At 34.3% G+C, this 19,297-nt stretch overlaps 1 protein-coding gene and 1 pseudogene across 6 annotated transcripts in view; both read right to left on the bottom strand.

Moving 5' to 3' along the window:
• Nucleotides 1–7,812, bottom strand: part of LOC112822771 (large ribosomal subunit protein uL1 pseudogene) — a 16,140-nt pseudogene extending 8,328 nt beyond the window's left edge.
• The window catches only part of AP5M1 (adaptor related protein complex 5 subunit mu 1), a 24,704-nt gene continuing 12,985 nt past the window's right edge, over nucleotides 7,579–19,297 (bottom strand). For 3 of the 6 annotated variants that reach the window (XM_025869972.2, XM_025869969.2, XM_073895262.1), the window contains 5 exons: nucleotides 19,212–19,297; nucleotides 19,005–19,123; nucleotides 15,895–15,991; nucleotides 13,172–13,250; nucleotides 7,579–10,223 (listed from right to left, as the gene is read on the bottom strand). In XM_025869972.2, the coding sequence (XP_025725757.1) occupies nucleotides 10,175–10,223; nucleotides 13,172–13,250; nucleotides 15,895–15,991; nucleotides 19,005–19,123; nucleotides 19,212–19,297 (430 nt within the window). In that variant the 3' untranslated portion in view covers nucleotides 7,579–10,174. Of the gene's footprint in view, nucleotides 13,251–15,894; nucleotides 15,992–19,004; nucleotides 19,124–19,211 lie in introns of all 6 variants that reach the window. The other 3 variants (XM_025869970.2, XM_073895261.1, XM_025869971.2) reach the window with 3 other exon arrangements.

Raw genomic sequence — 19,297 nt, 5'->3', positions numbered from 1 at the left:
CTAAAGGAGCTAGAGAAAAAACAGCAAATAAAGCCTAAACCCAGCAGGAGAAGAGAAATAATAAAGATCAGAGCAGAAATCAATGAAATAGAAACCAAAAGAACAGTAGAACAGATCAATGAAACTAGGAGCTGGTTCTTTCAAAGAATTAACAAGATTGATAAACCCCTGGCCGGACTTAATCAAAAAGAAAAGAGAAATGACCCAAATCAACAAAATCATGAATGAAAGAGGAGCGATCACAACCAACACCAAAGAAATACAAACAGTCATAAGAACATATTATGAGCAACTTTATGCCAGCAAATTAGATAACCTGGAAGAAATGGATGCATTCCTAGAGATGTATCAACTACCAAAATTGAACCAGGAAGTAATAGAAAACCTGAACAGACCTATAACCACTAAGGAAATTGAAGCAGTCATCAAAAATCTCTGAACAAACAAAAGCCCAGGGCCAGATGGCTTCCCAGGGGAATTCTATCAGACATTTCAAGAAGAATTAATACCTATTCTTCTGAAACTGTTCCAAAAAATAGAAATGGAAGGAAAACTTCCAAACTCATTTTATGAGGCCACCATTACCTTGATCCCCAAATCAGACAAAGACCCCTTCAAAATGGAGAATTACAGACCAATATCCTTGATGAACATGGATGCAAAAATTCTCACCAAAATACCAGCCAATAGGATCCAAGAGTACATTAAAAGGATTATTCACCATAACCAAGTGGGATTTATCCCTGGGCTGCAAGGTTGGTTCAACATCCACAAATCAATCAACGTGATCCAATACATTAACAAAAGAAAGAACAAGAATCATATGATCCTCTCAATAGATGCAGAAAAAGCATTTGACAAAGTACAGCATCCTTTCTTGATGAAAATTCTTCAGAGTATAGGGATAGAGGGTACATACCTCAAGATCATAAAAGCCATCTATGAAAAACCTACAGCGAATATCATTCTCAATGGGGAAAAGCTGAGAGCTTTTCCCCTAAGGTCAGGAACGCAGCAGGGATATCCACTCTCACCACTGCTATTCAACATAGTATTAGAAGTCCTAGCCACAGCTAGACAACAAAAAGAAATCAAAGGCATCCAAACTGGCAAAGAGGAAGTCAAACTCTCACTCTTTGCAGATGATATGATACTGTATGTGGAAAACCCAAAAGACTCCACCCCAAAACTGCTAGAACTCTTACAGGAATTCAGTCAACTGGCAGGATATAAAATCAATGCACAGAAATCAGTGGCATTCCTATACACCAACAACAAGACGAAGAGAGACAAATCAAGGAGTCGATCCCATTTACAGTTGCACCCAAAACCGTAAGATACCTAGGAATAAATCTAACCAAAGAGGCAAAGGATCTGTCCTCAGAAAACTATAAAATACTCACGAAAGAAATTGAAGAAGACACAAAGAAATGGAAAAATGTTCGATGCTCATGGATTGGAAGAACCAACATTGTGAAGATGTCAATGCTACCTAGAGCAATCTACACATTCAATGCAATCCCCATCAAAATACCATCCACTTTTTTCAAAGAAATGGAACAAATAATCCTAAAATTTGTATGGAACCAGAAGAGACCCCGAATAGCCAGAGGAATGTTGACAAAGAAAAGCAAAGCTGGCGGCATCACAATTCCGGACTTCCAGCTCTATTACAAAGCTGTCATCATCAAGACAGTATGGTACTGGCACAAAAACAGACATAGATCAATGGAACAGAATAGAGAGCCCAGAAATGGACCCTCAACTCTATGGTCAACTCATCTTTGACAAAGCAGGAAAGAATGTCCAATGGCAAAAAGACAGTCTCTTCAACAAATGGTGTTGGGAAAAGTGGACAGCCACATGCAGAAGAATGAAACGGGACCATTTCCTTACACCACACACAAAAATAGACTCCAAATGGTTGAAAGACCTAAATGTGAGACAGGGGTCCATCAAAATCCTAAAGGAGAACACAGGCAGCAACCTCTTCGACCTCAGCTGCAGCAACTTCTTCCTAGAAACATCGCCAAAGGCAAGGGAAGCAAGGGCAAAAATGAACTTTTGGGATTTCATCAAGATAAAAAGCTTTTGCACGGCAAAAGAAACAGTCCACAAAACCAAAAGACAACCGACAGAATGGGAGAAAATATTTGCAAATGACATATGAGATAAAGGGCTAGTATCCAAAATCTATAAAGAACTTATCAAACTCAACACCCAAAGAACAAATAATCCAATCAAGAAATGGGCAGAAGACGTGAACAGACATTTTTCCAAAGAAGACATCCAAATGGCCAACAGACACATGAAAAAGTGCTCACCATTGCTCAGCATCAGGGAAGTCCAAATCAAAACCTCAATGAGATACCACCTCACACCAGTCAGAATGGCTAAAGTTAACAAGTCAGGAAACGACAGATGTTGGTGGGGATGCGGAGAAAGGGCAACCCTCCTACACTGTTGGTGGGAACGCAAGCTGGTGCAACCACTCTGGAAAACAGTATGGAGGTTCCTCAAACGGTTGAAAATAGAGATACCATACGATCCAGCAATTGCACTACTGGGTATTTACCCCAAAGATACAAATATAGGGATCCGAAGGGGTACATGCACCCCAATGTTTATAGCAGCAATGTCCACAATAGCCAAACTGTGGAAAGAGCCAAGATGTCCATCGACAGATGAATGGATAAAGATGTGGTATATATACACAATGGAATATTATGCAGCCATCAAAAGGAATGAGATCTTGCCATTTGCAACGACGTGGATGGAAGGAGGGTGTTATGCTGAGTGAAATAAGTCAATCAGAGAAAGACATGTATCATATGACCTCACTGATATGAGGAATTCTTAATCTCAGAAAACAAACTGAGGGTTGCTGGAGTGGTGGGGGGTGGGAGGGATGGGGTGGCTGCGTGATAGACATTGGAGAGGGTATGTGCTATGGTGAGCTCTGTGAATTGTGCAAGACTGTTGAGTCACAGATCTGTACTTCTGAAACAAATAATGCAACATATGTTAAGAAAAAAGAAAAAGAAGAAGATAGCAGGAGGGGAAGAATGAAGGGGAGTATGTCGGAGGGGGAGGTGAACCATGAGAGACGATAAGACTCTGAAAAAGAAACTGAGGGTTCTAGAGGGGATGGGGGTGGGGGGATGGGTTAGCCTGGTGATGGGTATTAAAGAGGGCACATTCTGCGTGGAGCACTGGGTGTTATGCACAAACAATGAATCATGGAACACTACATCACAAACTAATGATGTAATGTATGGTGATTAACATCACAATAAAAAAATTAAAAAAAGAACAAAAACAAGAAAAACCCCACCAAAGTCAAATGGACAACTCATAATTTGGTAATCTGAAGGTATAACTAATTATAGGTTGAGAAAGTTACTTGAAAAGGCTATTCTTAACTTTTGATCTAGAAGGAAGAACATTGAACACCTATGTGAACTTAAATCCTGGGAAAGCATTTAATACAATAACCCTATGAAGCTAGGAGGAAAGGGAAGATCAGAGAAGTAATTTATCCAGGATCACCCAGCTAGTAAGTGGCAGGTTTTGAAATCAGCTGTGTATGACTTCACATATTGTATATTTCCTCTACACCACTCTGCCTTTGTGGTTAGTGGATATGTTCAAAATAAGCACTTGGAATTCTTGGATTCTGGTGACTTTATTTCATTAATATATGGGAATCACTGAAAGCTATAGCTTTATGGGATGAGAGAAGTCATAGCATATCAGGTCACATTATATTGAACAAAATGAGGATCAACTCTGGTGAATAGTGGGGGACTCACAAAGCCATTGTAGAAGGAGTTCCAGAAAGGATTTCTAAGAAGGGAGTGCCAAGGGCTTTAAGGTGCACTGAAGCATAACTGCAAAGAATGTGTCCTATGATGGGCAGCAATTGCAGGCCTCAGCTGTTGCTGGTCTAAGAGGCTGAGCCAAAGCTCTGCACAGTATCCCTGAAGAAGTGTCACAAATGGTGACAATATCTCTGAATGGTGGTACACATGGCAATCACAGGGCAGAAATTACCTGTGCTGAACGTGGACTGAAGCACTGTTTGCACAGTGAACTTTTTATACACACATGCAAAACCATGAACACTCAAACATCATTGATTTGTTTTAGGTGTGAAGACAATCTGCTTTATTACATATTTAACATTTTGCTACTTCACTGAATCAAGACTAAGCTTCTTTTGTGTTTCTCGTGGCACTGGGAATACAAAGGTGGGATGATAAATGTCATTGTCCTCAAGAAGTTCAAAATATTGGCGTGGGAGGTGCGGGAAAGATTTGTAAACTAAGTGAGACCAGTGCTCAAACTTGTATTTCTCTTGTTTTACTTACTTATACACATGTATACATATTCAAAGGAAACAAGGCTAAGAATATATTCTGAAGGTGTAAGTTCTACTGTAGGTGAACTAGAGAAAATGTTAGCTTATCAAATATAACATATATTACCCTATCAAGTTATATAAGTTCTTCACTTATATATTTTCTTTATATTCCTATTTATATAGCATTCTATTCATTGATCATACAGAGGCAAGTCTCATACTAGCACATGTGAATATGCATTAAAAAATATCAGGGAAGGGGAGACAGAGTGGAGGAATGTAGATTTTAGTAGGCAGAAGTGCTTTTGTATTTGTATGCTAGGGTAGAAATTAAATATAGCAATAATTAATTTCCTTAGAAATTTATATTTAATGGGGTAGCTGGGTGATGGACATTGGGGAGGGTATGTGCTATGGTGAGTGCTGTGAACTGTGTAAGACTGATCAATCACAGACCTGTACCCCTGAAACAAATAATACATTATATGTTAATAAAAAGAAAAATAAATAAAAGTGAAGATTTGGAAAAAAAAGAGAAATTTATATTTATCTATTCAAATCTTAAACATTTGGAACCAAAAAAATATTCCATGTATACACTTACTATGTTAGATGTTCAGGTTTCTGTAATTTTGTCGGACCTCACAAATAGGATGTTGACCTTGGGATGCCCTTCTGTTGTGTTTGCCTGGGGAACTTCAACCATCACTTTGAACAATTTCTGTACTAACGAATGTGCAGAAGTAGTCTTCCATATTACAATGCTAATACATTGTGGGAGTCATAAGGCAGCATTCAAAATCAGAGACTATTTTTTGTCTTTGTGTCTAGTTCTAGAGTGGCATATAATAAGAGTACAATACAATAAAGTTTAACACTGAATTTTTATTGACTAAATTAAGGTCTCCATTTCAACTTGATTACTCAGCAGTTTTTAATTTCAAGTCATACCTTATGTTCAATTGTGTTTAGGTCTTTAATATTAAATAAAATGGCATGTTCTTTTAATAGAAGGAAATCCATATTATGGGCATGAAGCCACTGATATCCCCATCAGTTAAAAAGTCCTCTTGCCACTATTAACTAAGCTATGCACATTACTAACCACTTTTCCTGGTTACTTCCTTAGAAAAGCAGAGTTAGAGGCTTGGCATTCGCTTTATTTAAAAAAAAATTTTTTTTTTAAGATTATGGACCAAGTTCTTTAGGAAAATATTAAATAAAATGCATTTTAAATATAAACTTCTATACAGTAATTTGTAACTTTTAAGTAATTTTCATCAATTCCTCCTGGACTTCAAAATAATAAAAACATAATACTCTAAATATATGCTACAGAAGTGGTAAATAATATCTGGCTAAGAGGTTCTCAACAGCCTACAACATGGGCTAATAATCTTTGCTAATTGTGATAGATAAATTTTTGGGCTGAAATGTAGAAGACTGACAACCTGTCCTGTTGGTCAATCGAAGAAAACGTTTCTTCAAAAACTATTCAATGCATAAGAGACTGCAGAATACTGAACTGCATTCATAAACTTATGGTACTTTAATCCCCATTAAGTACTATACTTTTCCTACTTCTATAATATAAAAGTGATTTAAATTGTTCATTTTAGACAGGTGAAAGCTAAAATTCTTTCTGAACTTTTAATTATTAATCTCCCATTTTACCAGTACATATAATACTTCTTAAATGTTTAAATGTCAGACTGACATGTTATCATTTGCTGTCTTGGCTATTCTCAACTTGGTTTTTATGAAGTAGTTCAAGACAACTGTAGCTCACACAAGTGCTCACAGTTACCATGCTGTTTCTCCAATGCACATACTACGTATTGTTACACACTCACTTCAGCAACTTCACAGCTGTTTTCATTTTTTGTTTGTTTGTTTTCAGCCCATTATCCCCTATGCATTGTTGTTTCTGGGAGGAAAGTTTCATCGAGCATTTGGAAGTAACTGGAAGGTATATTCAAGCAAATGAGTCTTTTTTTTTTATGGATACATTTCTTAGAAAAGAGAAAGTATTGAAGTCTGATACTTAAATATTTTGAAGATAGTTCCAGAAACATTTAAGTTAAATGTCAGTTATTTTTCTAAAATGTACACATGACTCATTTTTACTATCACTCATGCACTATACTAGTCTGGAGAATAGCAGGTTGAAGATGCAACAAATATTCTTTGAACACTTCAGTAAACATTCACTTTAATAATGTTGCCTTTGTTAATACAAAACTGAGTGCATTTTTTCCTTGCCTCTAGCTGAGCCATGACTAGCTGAGTAGCAACAGCAGAGTGCTGAAAGAATTTTTCAACAGCAATTTGCTTGTTCTAATTTACTTTTCAAGGTTGATGATCAGGATCATTATGTTGCTTGCAAAAAGATCTATTTCTATTAATTTGATCCAGTCATTCCCCTTGTTCTCTTCATGTTTAGTTTCCCTGGCAGCTTTAAGTGAATCAGAAGTGCCACTGGCACTCCAGTTTTATAGTATATATACAAAATGAACTCCTATATCCTTTAGGAACAGAACTGTTATACCTGCTGAGAAAGTATGGGTACACTGAAATGAGGGACTCAATGAAACCTCTGCTTTTTGCTCTTCAAATAGAAATGCTCTTTCTAGTTAGCAGACCTACGTAACACAACAAACCATTATCTGTTCAATTCTTTCTTTAAAGAAATTCTAAGAAGCCTTGTTTTTTTAACTTGAACACAATCATCATTCATCAACAAGATCAATACATAGAACTTGCAAATAATTTAAAAATTTTACATGATGCATATTGAAAAAGGCTTTATATCAAATGTATAATACCCTAAAAATGTAATGGGAAATAATCAAGTTATTTTCTACATCTCCAATAAATTTCAAAAAGCTAAATGTTTTCCTGGTCTCCTTTTTGTGAGGGAATGTTTATTATTACTTCCAATGTGTATGGTTCCAACATTTAAAGAGCCCCAGCTAAGTGATTTGGAAAATCAATGGTAATATTCTTCACACTAAACACAACTATAAAACTGACAAAGGAATTCTTGTTTCAATCACTGACAAATTAACAAAGCTAACAATATAAATAAAATGGATCCCACTTAATGCAGGCTATGCTTCTAAAAGGGAAAAAAAAAATCAGGGTTTAAACACAGTCATTAATTATCTCTTTATAGCCTGCAGAGGGCACTCAAGTCCTTGGAAAGAAAGTAAAAATTTTAAGAGGAATAATCATGATTTTCATTTTTATTATTAGTAGTATGTTAACTAAACAATATTGTTTTTACAGAACTATCATTTAAGAAGAAGACATTTAAAGGAAACATACAGTTTGACTTCAAATGTTTAATGGATTATTAAGACACACAAATTTCCACGTCTTACTGGAAAAAACAATTCAGCAGTTGGTTTCCATCCCAGGGTACCTGTCAATCTGTAAATGCTGTGCATCATACATTAGCACCACACTGCCAACAATTACACAGATTAGTCAGGGCCTAGAGAAATCAATTTGGACCTCAGAGTAAACTAGTAATATAGATAAGGCACTGACTGCTCTAGGCTATATACAGACAATAATATCATCTCCATAAAACAGTTGATGAAAAAAATTAGAAGCTAGTTGAAGAGGCTTCAGCTCCTAAGAGTTCTAACCATTTTTGAGAGTAATTGCATGAGTTCTCTGTTAATTTTCATTTTAATGAACCTCTCCATTACTATTAACAAACATGTTTGGAGAGAAGATTATTTGACTTTAAATATTCTTCCTTTGACAGATACACAAACATTTCTTAGGGCAAGCCGCCAAGTCAGATACACCAACATATATATTACACAAATATACATACATACATGTACACATATGTTTAAATCTAGATTCTTTCTCTGATGGCATACTTCAAAATATATTGCAACATTAACTAAATATTGACTGCAAAGAGTAATTATTAAAAATACTAGTTTCTTAGCAATATAGCCAGGGGATCCTGCCCTTCTAACTTAAATCTTTTTCTGCTTCTCAATTTTGCTTTGGTGTATGTGCTGCCCCAGCGAGCACATCAATTTTGCTTTGGTTAAGTAACTTGCTATCAGAAGATATTTAGAAACAGATTGGTTACTAAAGTGAAACTAGAGAGACTGGTTTGGCACCAACATGAATTAGATGTGTACAAGTCATTGTTTGAATTTAGAAATTGGATCACAGAATGTTTGAGACAAAAAAATATGTGGGAAAGTTATCTAAATATGTAACTTGTATTCTAAACTGCTAATAGAATAATGAACAATTATAAAGCATTAAAAAAAAGCTTTCTCAGTAATAATAAAATTAATCAATAATAATTTAATATTTTAAAACTATTTTTGTTACAAATCATTATGTTTCTTCTTTTAAGAGCCAGTCTTGAAATATACTAAAGGAATAAATCTCCAAATTTGATATCTTGGAAGAGGAATATTGACACTGATGTTGCTAATAGTTTTTAAAAGCAAATTCTTTAAGAAGCCTAGCATAAAACATTTATTCTTAAAATATTGTGCAAAATTCCAGAAAGTATCTTAAATCTTACAGTTATGGAAGAAGAGGTACCCAATTAAATGAGAAAAAGGCAGAAGAAATAGTAAACAATACAGTGGAAAGTAGTTATTTTGATAATTTAAAATAATTTGGATTATTTTTGTAATGGCATTATTTACCTTTATGGAAAAAACCCCCATCATTCTGAAAAAGAATGTGATTATTCTTATGTTGGCAATATAACAAGCCCTTTTTCCTCAAGGAAGGACAAAGTTAACAAATAAAGCTTTGAAACTGCAAGTCTTAAGGTGAATAATTGTGTATTACAATATGTTTTCCCCATTGGATTTCTTTACCACATAGCATGACATTTTTTAATGGGGGAGGGCGGGGAGAAACCATGCAGCTTAATAAAATAGAAGCATTTTCTCAATCTAAGTTGTAGCCACTGCTTTGATTTTTGGTTTATCTCAGGACCAATAAGTATACACTCTAGTACATGAAACAAAACTAGAAGATATACTTAGAATGTAGTCTCTGTTTCTTCTTTCTTCAAAGTCTGTATTTCCTAAAAGCATTGTTAGTCAAAGCAAAAAGAAATGTTTGTTCTATTACGTAAGAAATAAACTTCATTTGGTATTCAATTGACTTTCTAACTTAGCAGACAGGACTTTACATCTTCAAATACTGAAAATAAATTGCATTCTTGGCCCCTGCTTTAAAAGGTTAGAGAGAATAAACGCACACCCTGGTAGTGTTCTAGTGATCTCCCTAATCTCAGTTGCACTTTGTCAGAACGAGGTAACTGGTAGTTAAGTGAAATACCCTAGATCAAAGGGGGATTAATCACCAACTGAATCCTTGCTGAATAAACCTGTCATTCAAGAAAATTATTTCCACTGAACTTAGCAGAGGATTGAAGGTATTTGCATAACAGGGACCAACGTACTTCAGCCAGGTTAAAAGGTTCAGAATTCATCCCATGTTTAGCTTTTTGCCTCCTTTTCCTTTCAGCAGCCGGGTACAATGGTTTCTAATCTGATAATACAGCTAACTATCTAAATGATGTCAGAACAGGAAAGTATTGCAAAGTTTGGATGAGGGATGGATCAATTTCACTTTCAGTAACTCCTAAATCTGATTTGTTGGAATTTAAGATGTAATCCTAAAAAAGTCCCTTAAACCTGAGGACTGTTTATTAACATCCCTTTTCTGACCTTTGTCTTAGAAACAACCGTTCTGCTATGGCAGCAGTCCCCGCAGAGGCTCTGGATGATAACTTGACCTACCTACCTCTCAGGGGTGGTACAGGAGTCTATGAATGTCTCTAAAGCAGTGTGAAATACTATAATAAAAAAAAAAAGAAAAATATTAGTTGTTACTGTGTATAAAATTGTGCTTTGAAAGACCTTAAATCATACAATGTATAAAAACCACAATAATTTTAACGCAGAAATACTGAGTTGGTGTGAAAAAAATAAAGTTCATGAGACAGACTATTGTTTAATAAAAAAAAAACTTTTTACACAAATAATTCTCTTAAGAATTCCTGATAAGGCTATTTACTTCAAACCTGACATTAGAATGGATAATTTAAAAAGGAAAAATAAAAAGTGCCCACCACTGTCAGGGTATTAATTATCTTACACTATAAGAGTATTGCCAGCTTTATAAAGTTTTAAAAATATTGTTCAGTAAAAAATGAAGAAGGGTTTTACGAAAATCATGAACCACTTTCTTCAGAGTACACTTTCAGAAATTTAACACTTTTTGTACCTTTTGGGTCTACTGAAGAATAATTACCCTTATGATAGACATCAGATTTCATAATCATATTTTGGCACTAAAAGGGAATTTAGCAATTTTGCATCTAGAGTATGTCTGACACCATCCAAATCTTTCACTGGAAGTAGATGCTCATATTCACCACAAATGCAAAGCATCTTTCAAGTTAAAAAATGCAAAGAATAGTTATCAAAGAAAATGAATAAAATCCATAGTGAGATAATTTTTTAGAAAATGATTGAAGTTTTAACCCAAGAAAGGACTCTTAGAGTGTCTTATAGCTTAGAATAAGAACATGTCAATCACGATTAAGCTTCTGGAATCGGAATCCCTTTGAAATGCAGCTGTTTCTTCTTTAATTGTGGCAGCGGACTCTGAAGAAAAGAAAGGTCCAGCCTTAAAGATGAGTAAGGAATACAAAATAGCTCAGGATTAGTTGTGGAGTTCAAAGGTCGCTAATTACACTAAGGAGTTCCCAGACACAGGGAAAACATTAAACAGGTCACCTACCAAACGGGAAACAGACTTTGTCTTCAGAAATTATCCTGAAGTGACAGGTTTCTAGACAAAATCAAAAGCATCACAGTGTGCCCAGCTGATCTCAACAGGATGAAAACATGAGTTGGTTTTAGTTCTGTAGCGTTATGTTAGAATGGAATGGCAACAGATGGCATCAGGTTCCCCTTTGCCCTACACTTGTCCAGTATTCCCTAGATTTTCCTCAGGCTTCTAGAAATGTCAAATCAAAGATTCACTGGTTTTTCTGATTGCTTAGAAAGTTTTCCCTAGGGGATTATTATACTGAATATCTGTGTACTTACTAGATAAATGACTCTTGCCTATCTTAGTGTACTTTACTCAACATTTATACAATCAAGATGTCCAAATGGCTCCATTAATACTAACATAAGTTAAATGTTAAGCTTTCCTTGAGTTTAAGATAGATCAAATAACTTAAGTGAAATGTTTTTTTTTCCTCTTCCAAAAGGAAAATTTTAACTACTGATTATCTATGATTAAGCCAGAATAATAAGTTAAAGTCCTTGTCAGGCAGTTATTCTATTTTCTTTGTTACTTGGGATAATTTTGAACAAACAGCATTCTGCCATGATAATGCCTTACAGAAAATGAGAATTTATAATGAGTGAGATTGACCTTAATTAAAAAGCCATATTTCAAATCCTAAATTTATATGCATTCTCCCTTCAAACTATCATAGCTCTCTTTCAAGGAGTTAGAAGATTTTTCTAAGCTTTTCCTTAGGAGACTGATTAAAAAAATAGAAACCGAGATAATTTAATTGAATATTAATCTATAATGCATATTTTTTATAACGCTTCTAATTCTGTTCCATAAAAAGAAACTTGACATAAATTAACTTTTGAGGATCTTGAGATTTCATCTTTTCTTGAATGGCCACAAAGTCCAACTTGACAAGGAACTGCTTTGAAAACAATGAGACATAATTTGTAAAGACAGAGAATAAAAAGTATGACAGGGTGGTCCTGAAGAAATCAAGAGAATGCTAATAAGAAAGCAGGAGTGATAAATTTAAAGGAAAGAGGCTACAAGACACTGAAATAAGATAAAGTAATACTCTCTACCCACAGAACAGCTTTTGAATTTTTACCTGAATTCATTAAAAATTTTCATATAATAAAACATGAAAAACAGTATTATACCTAAATTTATCTTTAAAAAAATTTGGCTGTAGGCATTAAGTGATCACAAAACACTACGCTCATTTTCTAAAGGTATCCCACCCTTTTAGTATGCTTACTGATACCCTGAGCAAAATGTTACTGTGGCAGATTAATAAGCTTACCTGAAAAGTAACTCTAGAACAGAGATAAACAAACACCTTAAATAGAATTATTCAGATTCTTTATTAGTCAATAAGAAAGTTCTGATTAAGAACAGGTTACTATTTAAACAATATTCCTTTGTTTTCATTGACTGGTTATTTTTTTTTCCCCAAGAGATTTATAGTGGTTTCTGGTATTCTATAACAATACATTGTACCAGGAGCTTACTACTCAGGTTTGAAAAAGCAGAGTTTTTTATCTTGCACATTCATCCTTTTATCTACAATCCATCAGGAGTGACTGTTTGCAGCTCTGCAATGAGAAGGAGCCTGAGCCCATATCCAGGAAGGCTCAGTGGAGAAAGAAGGCTACAACTGATTAGCCATGTCTGCCACAGGAGCAGGAAAGTATATATGGTAGGGTGACCCAGGACTAGTTTAAAATAAGCCTAAAGTGAATCACTACTGTTTTCTGCTCTGAATCATATTTGAGTAAAATCAAAGGGTAAAAAATGGAAAATATTAGTCATTAAAATGTTCTTTCAAACTATGTCAGGCTAAAAACATTAAACAAGAGCATTTTTATAATTAAATCAATGACTTTTTTCATTCATAGGTTATATGCACACACATTAAAAATAAAAGACTAATGATTTAATTTATGTTACCATTATATAAATCCTATTTAAGTATGAGATAATTACAGTAATAATGATCCATATGTTATTGGCGCAGGAGCTTTAGAATTCCAGATGTAATAGTCAGAAGAAATGAGTTTCCGGTCTATAAAAAAAAAAAAGAAATAAACGATAAGACTGTATTACGTTACCAAAAATTCAATGAGAGAGCAGTCATGATATTTTAAAAATGTAGAACACAATGATTTCAAGAAAGGCAACACTTTGAAATACTTAATTTCACTTTATCAAGGCATTATAATTTTTACAACTTTAAAAATGTGGGCTTATTAAATATTTAAATCTATCTTTGAGCTTATTTATGCCAATATCCCTCATTTATTCCACTTCTATCAATTTTTCTCATGATTTCCTTAAATTCTGTTTCTTATGGACCATGACATCAACTGCAAAAAAAATCTGAAACTTTTTATTGGTTTCCAATTATGTGACCTCTCTTCACCATGGTCCTTATTCTGATCTTGCTGTTCTTTACCCATTCCAAGTTTTAGAGACAGAAATAAACATTCCACTTTCTAGTAATACTTTTAAAAAGTTGCTTCAGTGGTTTCTTAAAGTTCTGATCAAATTTAAGTTTTCTGTTTTAATAACTTTGTAGCTTTGGACAAATGACAACCTCTTTGAACTAAAGTTTTCTGATATGTAAATTTGAGCTAATAATGCTCATTTGGAGCTAGACCCATGTAAATTCTGATTATTACACACATTAGTAAATATCTAATTCTGCCTTTTCTACCTTTCTTCTTCATGCCTTTCTTCGTAATAAAAAAGATAGAGGTAAGGTGTATTACCTTGTTATTTATTTATTTTTTCAGTCTGAGAACCTAGTAAACATTGAAAAGCAACACAACATACTGGTTAAGTGGGCAGGCTCCAGAGCCAGACTGCTTGGTTTGATTCCCAGTCCTGCCATTTATTAGCTACATGACCCTAATCCCTCTGTTCCATCAGCATCCTCATCTGTAAAATGGAGATAACAATTCTCACATTGGGTGCTGCGAGGATTAATGAGTTAACACACGTAAAATACTTAAAACTGTGCCTGGCACATGGTAGGCAATAAATGTTAGCTATTATTTAAATTAACATTATTATTGGCATTAATATTTTCAGAACTAAGTTGTATATGCTGAAAATAAATTGTATTGTCAAGATGATTGCAAAATAAAGGTCTTACATAGTTGCACAAAGTGGTAGTTGTGTTCTGAAACTAACAGGGGAAGGAAATAAAAGACTGGTCATAATTATGCATTATAAGATTATCTCTTTTATTCAATATATTAATATTTTATATTAGTTTATATTAAAATATATTAATATTTTACATTAAGCAGGTACATTACTGAACCACCCCATCCTGTATTATGCTTTCTGAGAATTGCTACAATATGTTTAGTTAATATTAATAAGATACTTAAAATATTTAGATATTACCTAAAGAGAAAATTATATCTCCCATACAGTCTAAAATATTGGTCTGTTTGCATTTAGTATCCCATAGATAGAATCCAAAATATCTGCATTTAGACTGGTTTGTCTAAACTGATATATCATGCCTTCATTAAAAAAATGCATCTTGAAGACTCTTCCATGTATATGCATTTCTTTAAAATACAACCAAAAAATGATGCCTGAGAAAACATAGGGAAATCCTAAGGAGGTAAAGAATATGACTTATTCTGATTCCATTACATAGAATTTATTACTGCCATTCACAAGTAATCGCTTAGAATTCTGTAGTTCTGAGTTCTGTAATCCTTTTGAAACTTTCATGTACAAAGTCCTCTCTTATCCTACCTATTTTGGGGATCCTAATCCTTAGTTTAAGAAATATTTATCTAGGGGCGCCTGGGCTCAGTCAGAAGATCTTGGGGTCATGAGTTTGAGCCCCACATTGGGTGTAGAGATTACTTAAATAAATAAAACTTAAGAGTTCTGCTTATGTTTAGCTAACTTTTAACCTCATTCTAGTTACTTTTCTGTTCTATGCTACTATAAATATTTGAGCTGAATTAAATAATTCTGAATTCATTTATAAATTACTTTTTGTCTCCCTGTGTTTTCATGTACATGTTTCATGTACATGTTTACTTACAACCAACAAACTCACTGAAGGCTGGAAACCTTCTTTCTATTGCCCTCCTACTTATAAAATGGAGAGGGGACTAAATAATGCTCATTGACTATAGTATTTGCTAAAAATATTTAAAATTTTAAATAATAATCACATTTAACATTTATTGAATCCATGCTACATGCTAAGCATCATACTAGGCACTTGGTCAATATAATTTTATCTAAATCTCATAACAATCCCGAGATAAACAGTACTATTATTTCCATTTTATAGATGAGGAAACTAAAACTTTGAGAAGTTTACTAACTCGTCCAAATTTACACAGCTAATAAATTGTCTGGGCCAGACTCAAAGCCTTGTCGGGAAACAACTTCTGAATAAAAAAGTATATTATAAGCAGAGGAAAACAAATCCAACTTTATACTAAAGCCCACCTCTATACCAATTCTTGCTCACCCAGACCATTTTATAAACAAGAGAAGGCAGAGGCCAGTGTAAAGTACACATACTGTTACACAGGATAGGATCAGGTCAGAATTTTTATAAATTAGGATTATTCTCTGATCTCTATTACATTTTAACTTTGTCTTAGGTAGTAATTGCATAGCACCATTTTAATTCCCTCAAGTTAGTCTGCATCTGTACAACTTACGTGTACTTATTTTTGGTTTTCCTGATGCAAAAACTTGAACTGAATGCTGATCCGCATAACAACCAGTGAGTGTATAATCTAAGATCTTAAAATGAAGCTAGAAAAAGAAGAGAAATATACCAACTGAGGTGATTATTTGATAAAAGTTATGGTCACATTTTTTTCCCTTGACACAATTTTAGGGATTCACTTCACATAGTTCACAAAATAAAAATGTGTGTGTGTGCTTTGGTGCATACATACACACATACACCTTACCCCTTTGCATTAAGACCATTTCTTTGTAAGGCTGTCATTAGGAAGTGCTTAACACCCACCAGATACTTCACTAATATGGACTGTAATCTATGTTGCAAAGCATCCCTATTTTACAAATGAGGGCACTGAGGTTCAGAGATGGGAGCAACTAGCATCCCAGAATTTAAGTAGCAGAGCTGGCATGTGAACTCAGACTCAACTGACAACAAAAACTGGTGCTTCTTCCCTTAGGGTGTCTGGTGTTCTGCATATTCTCTTCTATCTCTAAGGCTATATGATTGTGATATATTTCAGATCATAATTCTTTTACAGGCAGAAATGTATATACTTTCTAGCAAAACTCAAGAATACAATTACTAAAACTGAAAGTTTATCTCATGTTTGGAGGGAATGAGATGTTCTGCTTAATTTTCCAGAAAACTAAAATTCAATTTTTCTAGAACTAAGCTTAAAAATCATCCTTTCACCTATGAAACCTTTCTAAAATGTAATCCGTATTTCTGGATTTAATTGATAATGTGGCATCATCAGTATAAATGCCAATTATTATACTGTGCTATTGTAGAAAGGGCTATTTTTAGTACTTTCTCTAAAGGCATAGTGGTGGGGTGCCTGAGTCACAGTGATATTCACATGAACTATCAAAGGTCTGTGTCTTATTGAGGGAGCTCCAGTGTCCTTTTGCTGTGGTTCTCATATTTGCTGTTTAAAGCTCCTGATTTTGCAATATCCTGTTATCTTTTCTACACTTCTTCTTCCATCTCCCATCCCTGCAAATTTCTCCTACTTCCTAACTTTCTCCTTTTGATTGCCAAATTAACTGGGCCACATACATAGAATGTAAATTTTCTGATCTTTTAAGCATTTTTTTTCCTATTGCAACTTACATTATCTCTAATTGTAAAGGGCTTTTGCTTGCTTGTTTGGTATAATTCTGGATTCTGGAAGTTATAATAAAATTGATTTCCATATAACTAAATATTATAAAAAAATCTATTCAGTGAACACAAATATGTATTACATTCTTGCAATCAGATTATAACTGAGTAGGTGATGGTAATGAATTAAAAAAGTCAGAATCCCTACCTCTGCAAGACCTACAGTGTAGTAACATCCCATATTTTTTCTAAAAAATATCTGGAAGTAGGACTTTTTATAACAATCCTTGAAACAAAGCTTGTGGATATAGCTGAAGCCAAGATAGAAGAAATGAGTATCACTAGTGTGTACTTTTTTTTTTTAAGATTTTATTTATTTGTCAGAGAAAGAGGGAAAGAGAGCACAAGCAAGGAGGAGTGGCAAAGGCAGAAGGAGAAGCAGACTCCTTGCTGAGCAAGGAGCCCAATGTGGGACTAGATCCCAGGACCCTGGGATCATGACCCAAGCTGAAGGCAGATGCTTAAGGGACTGAGCCACCCAGGTGTCCCTGCACTTCTGACTTCACTACCATTTCTTCTGTTATTATATAGATTTCAATCTCTCTGATTTCTCTACCATTCTATTTAGGTTCTCCTGCTACTTTTCTGATCATCCCTTCAATTCCTCTCACTGGGTCTTCTAAATCATCTACTTATTTTCTTTTTTTCTGATCTTACTCATTTCCACTGCCTCAACTGTTTTTTTCTCCACAAGGTAACTCCTGAATCCTTATATACTGTTGAATTCTCTCTTGAGAATCTAGCTCTAGGTTTTCAGCTACCTACTAGACACTTACATTGGGATACGCTGCTATTACCAGCAACATAAATGATATGTACCCCACTTCCTCCCAACTTTCTCCACATTAGTACTTTTTCTAAGTATATTCATCTTTCAAATATTTATATGGTAGGTAATGAACTAGATGTTGGTGATAAAAATAAAAAATGAATGACACTCATATGGTCTCTGCTCTCTTGGAGCTTCAAGTCTGATTGAAGCTACATTTTTTTAAAAAAATGTTTTTAAATCTTGGACTTAAAACTATTTTTTGTTTCTATATTTAATTAGTGACCAATGCTTTACCTTTATCACAGCTTCTCCGGGAGTCTTTCTTTCTTTCTGTGACACTCAGCATCATTAACTTACTACCTTTCATCGGGAATCAAGTTTTATTATTTTTTTTCCTACTCACCTTCTCACATCCATTCCAGACTGATCTTCATAAAGTATTGTTTTCTGAAAGATCTATATAAAACTAAAAACATTTTCTAACAAAGGAATAAGTCAGAATGCAAACCCTCCAAAGCTACAATCTAGACCTAAATCACTTATCCAGCCTGATGTGTTACTACTATTTCTAGCACTGGTTCCTAAGTGTGCCTTGTCATCCTTCATTCCTTTGACTAAGTAATTTATTTACCTATATAAATGTTGGTCAATCGTCAAAGTTTCATTTTCATGCTTATCTGGGCCTCAGAGTTTTGCTTAAACTCCCATCTCTACTGCAAAGCTTTCCTTGACCACTTTGGTCAGAAATGCTCACTGTTTCCTTCAAATACCAAAAGGAGTTAGCACTGATCAATTACTGACATGCATCAGCGGAAAATTTCTAGAGGGCAAGGGCTACATCTTATATTTTTTGTATAGAAATCTTAAATGTGATAACTAAGAGCTGGGAAATAGAACTTGGTTACTTTGATGTGTTAAGGTTATACTTAACTGTCTCACCTTAAAAATTTTTTATATTAAGTGAAATAGAAAGTGACTAATACTAAACAAAAAGAAATCTCACAAAAATCTAAAGAGACTTAGCACAGACAAGATGTTCTCCCACAAAAAATGGCTAGAATACATTAAAAATCAATTAGATATATGCAATTTAAAAACAAAGGAAGGGTTTCTAATGTAGTGAGCCACATAAATGTATTTACCTTTAAATATGCTGTACCTCCAATGCAAATCTCATCAAATGGCTGCTTCTCATGACTCTTGGCTCCAAAAGTGACAGTTCCAGAAAGACTAATTTCCATTGATTTGGGGAACTTCTGTCCTAAAAACACAAACGTACCAGTTAACTATTTTAAAGTAAGTAGATTCTACAACAAATGAATTAAAAAAGTCAATAAGTAAAAGCTCACCAATAATCCAGATCAATAAGCTTTTCTCTCGAAATACTTCAAGCTGGCCAAAACTAACTTTGTATTCCACATGTGTGATTGGACCT

Source organism: Callorhinus ursinus, unplaced genomic scaffold, assembly GCF_003265705.2.
Source record: "Callorhinus ursinus isolate GAN/ISIS: 27379988/994484 unplaced genomic scaffold, GSC_fseal_2.0 scaffold8, whole genome shotgun sequence".
NCBI lineage: Eukaryota > Metazoa > Chordata > Mammalia > Carnivora > Otariidae > Callorhinus > Callorhinus ursinus.
Note: the sequence above shows the minus strand (reverse complement) of the source record. Positions and strands in the feature narration are given on the sequence as shown.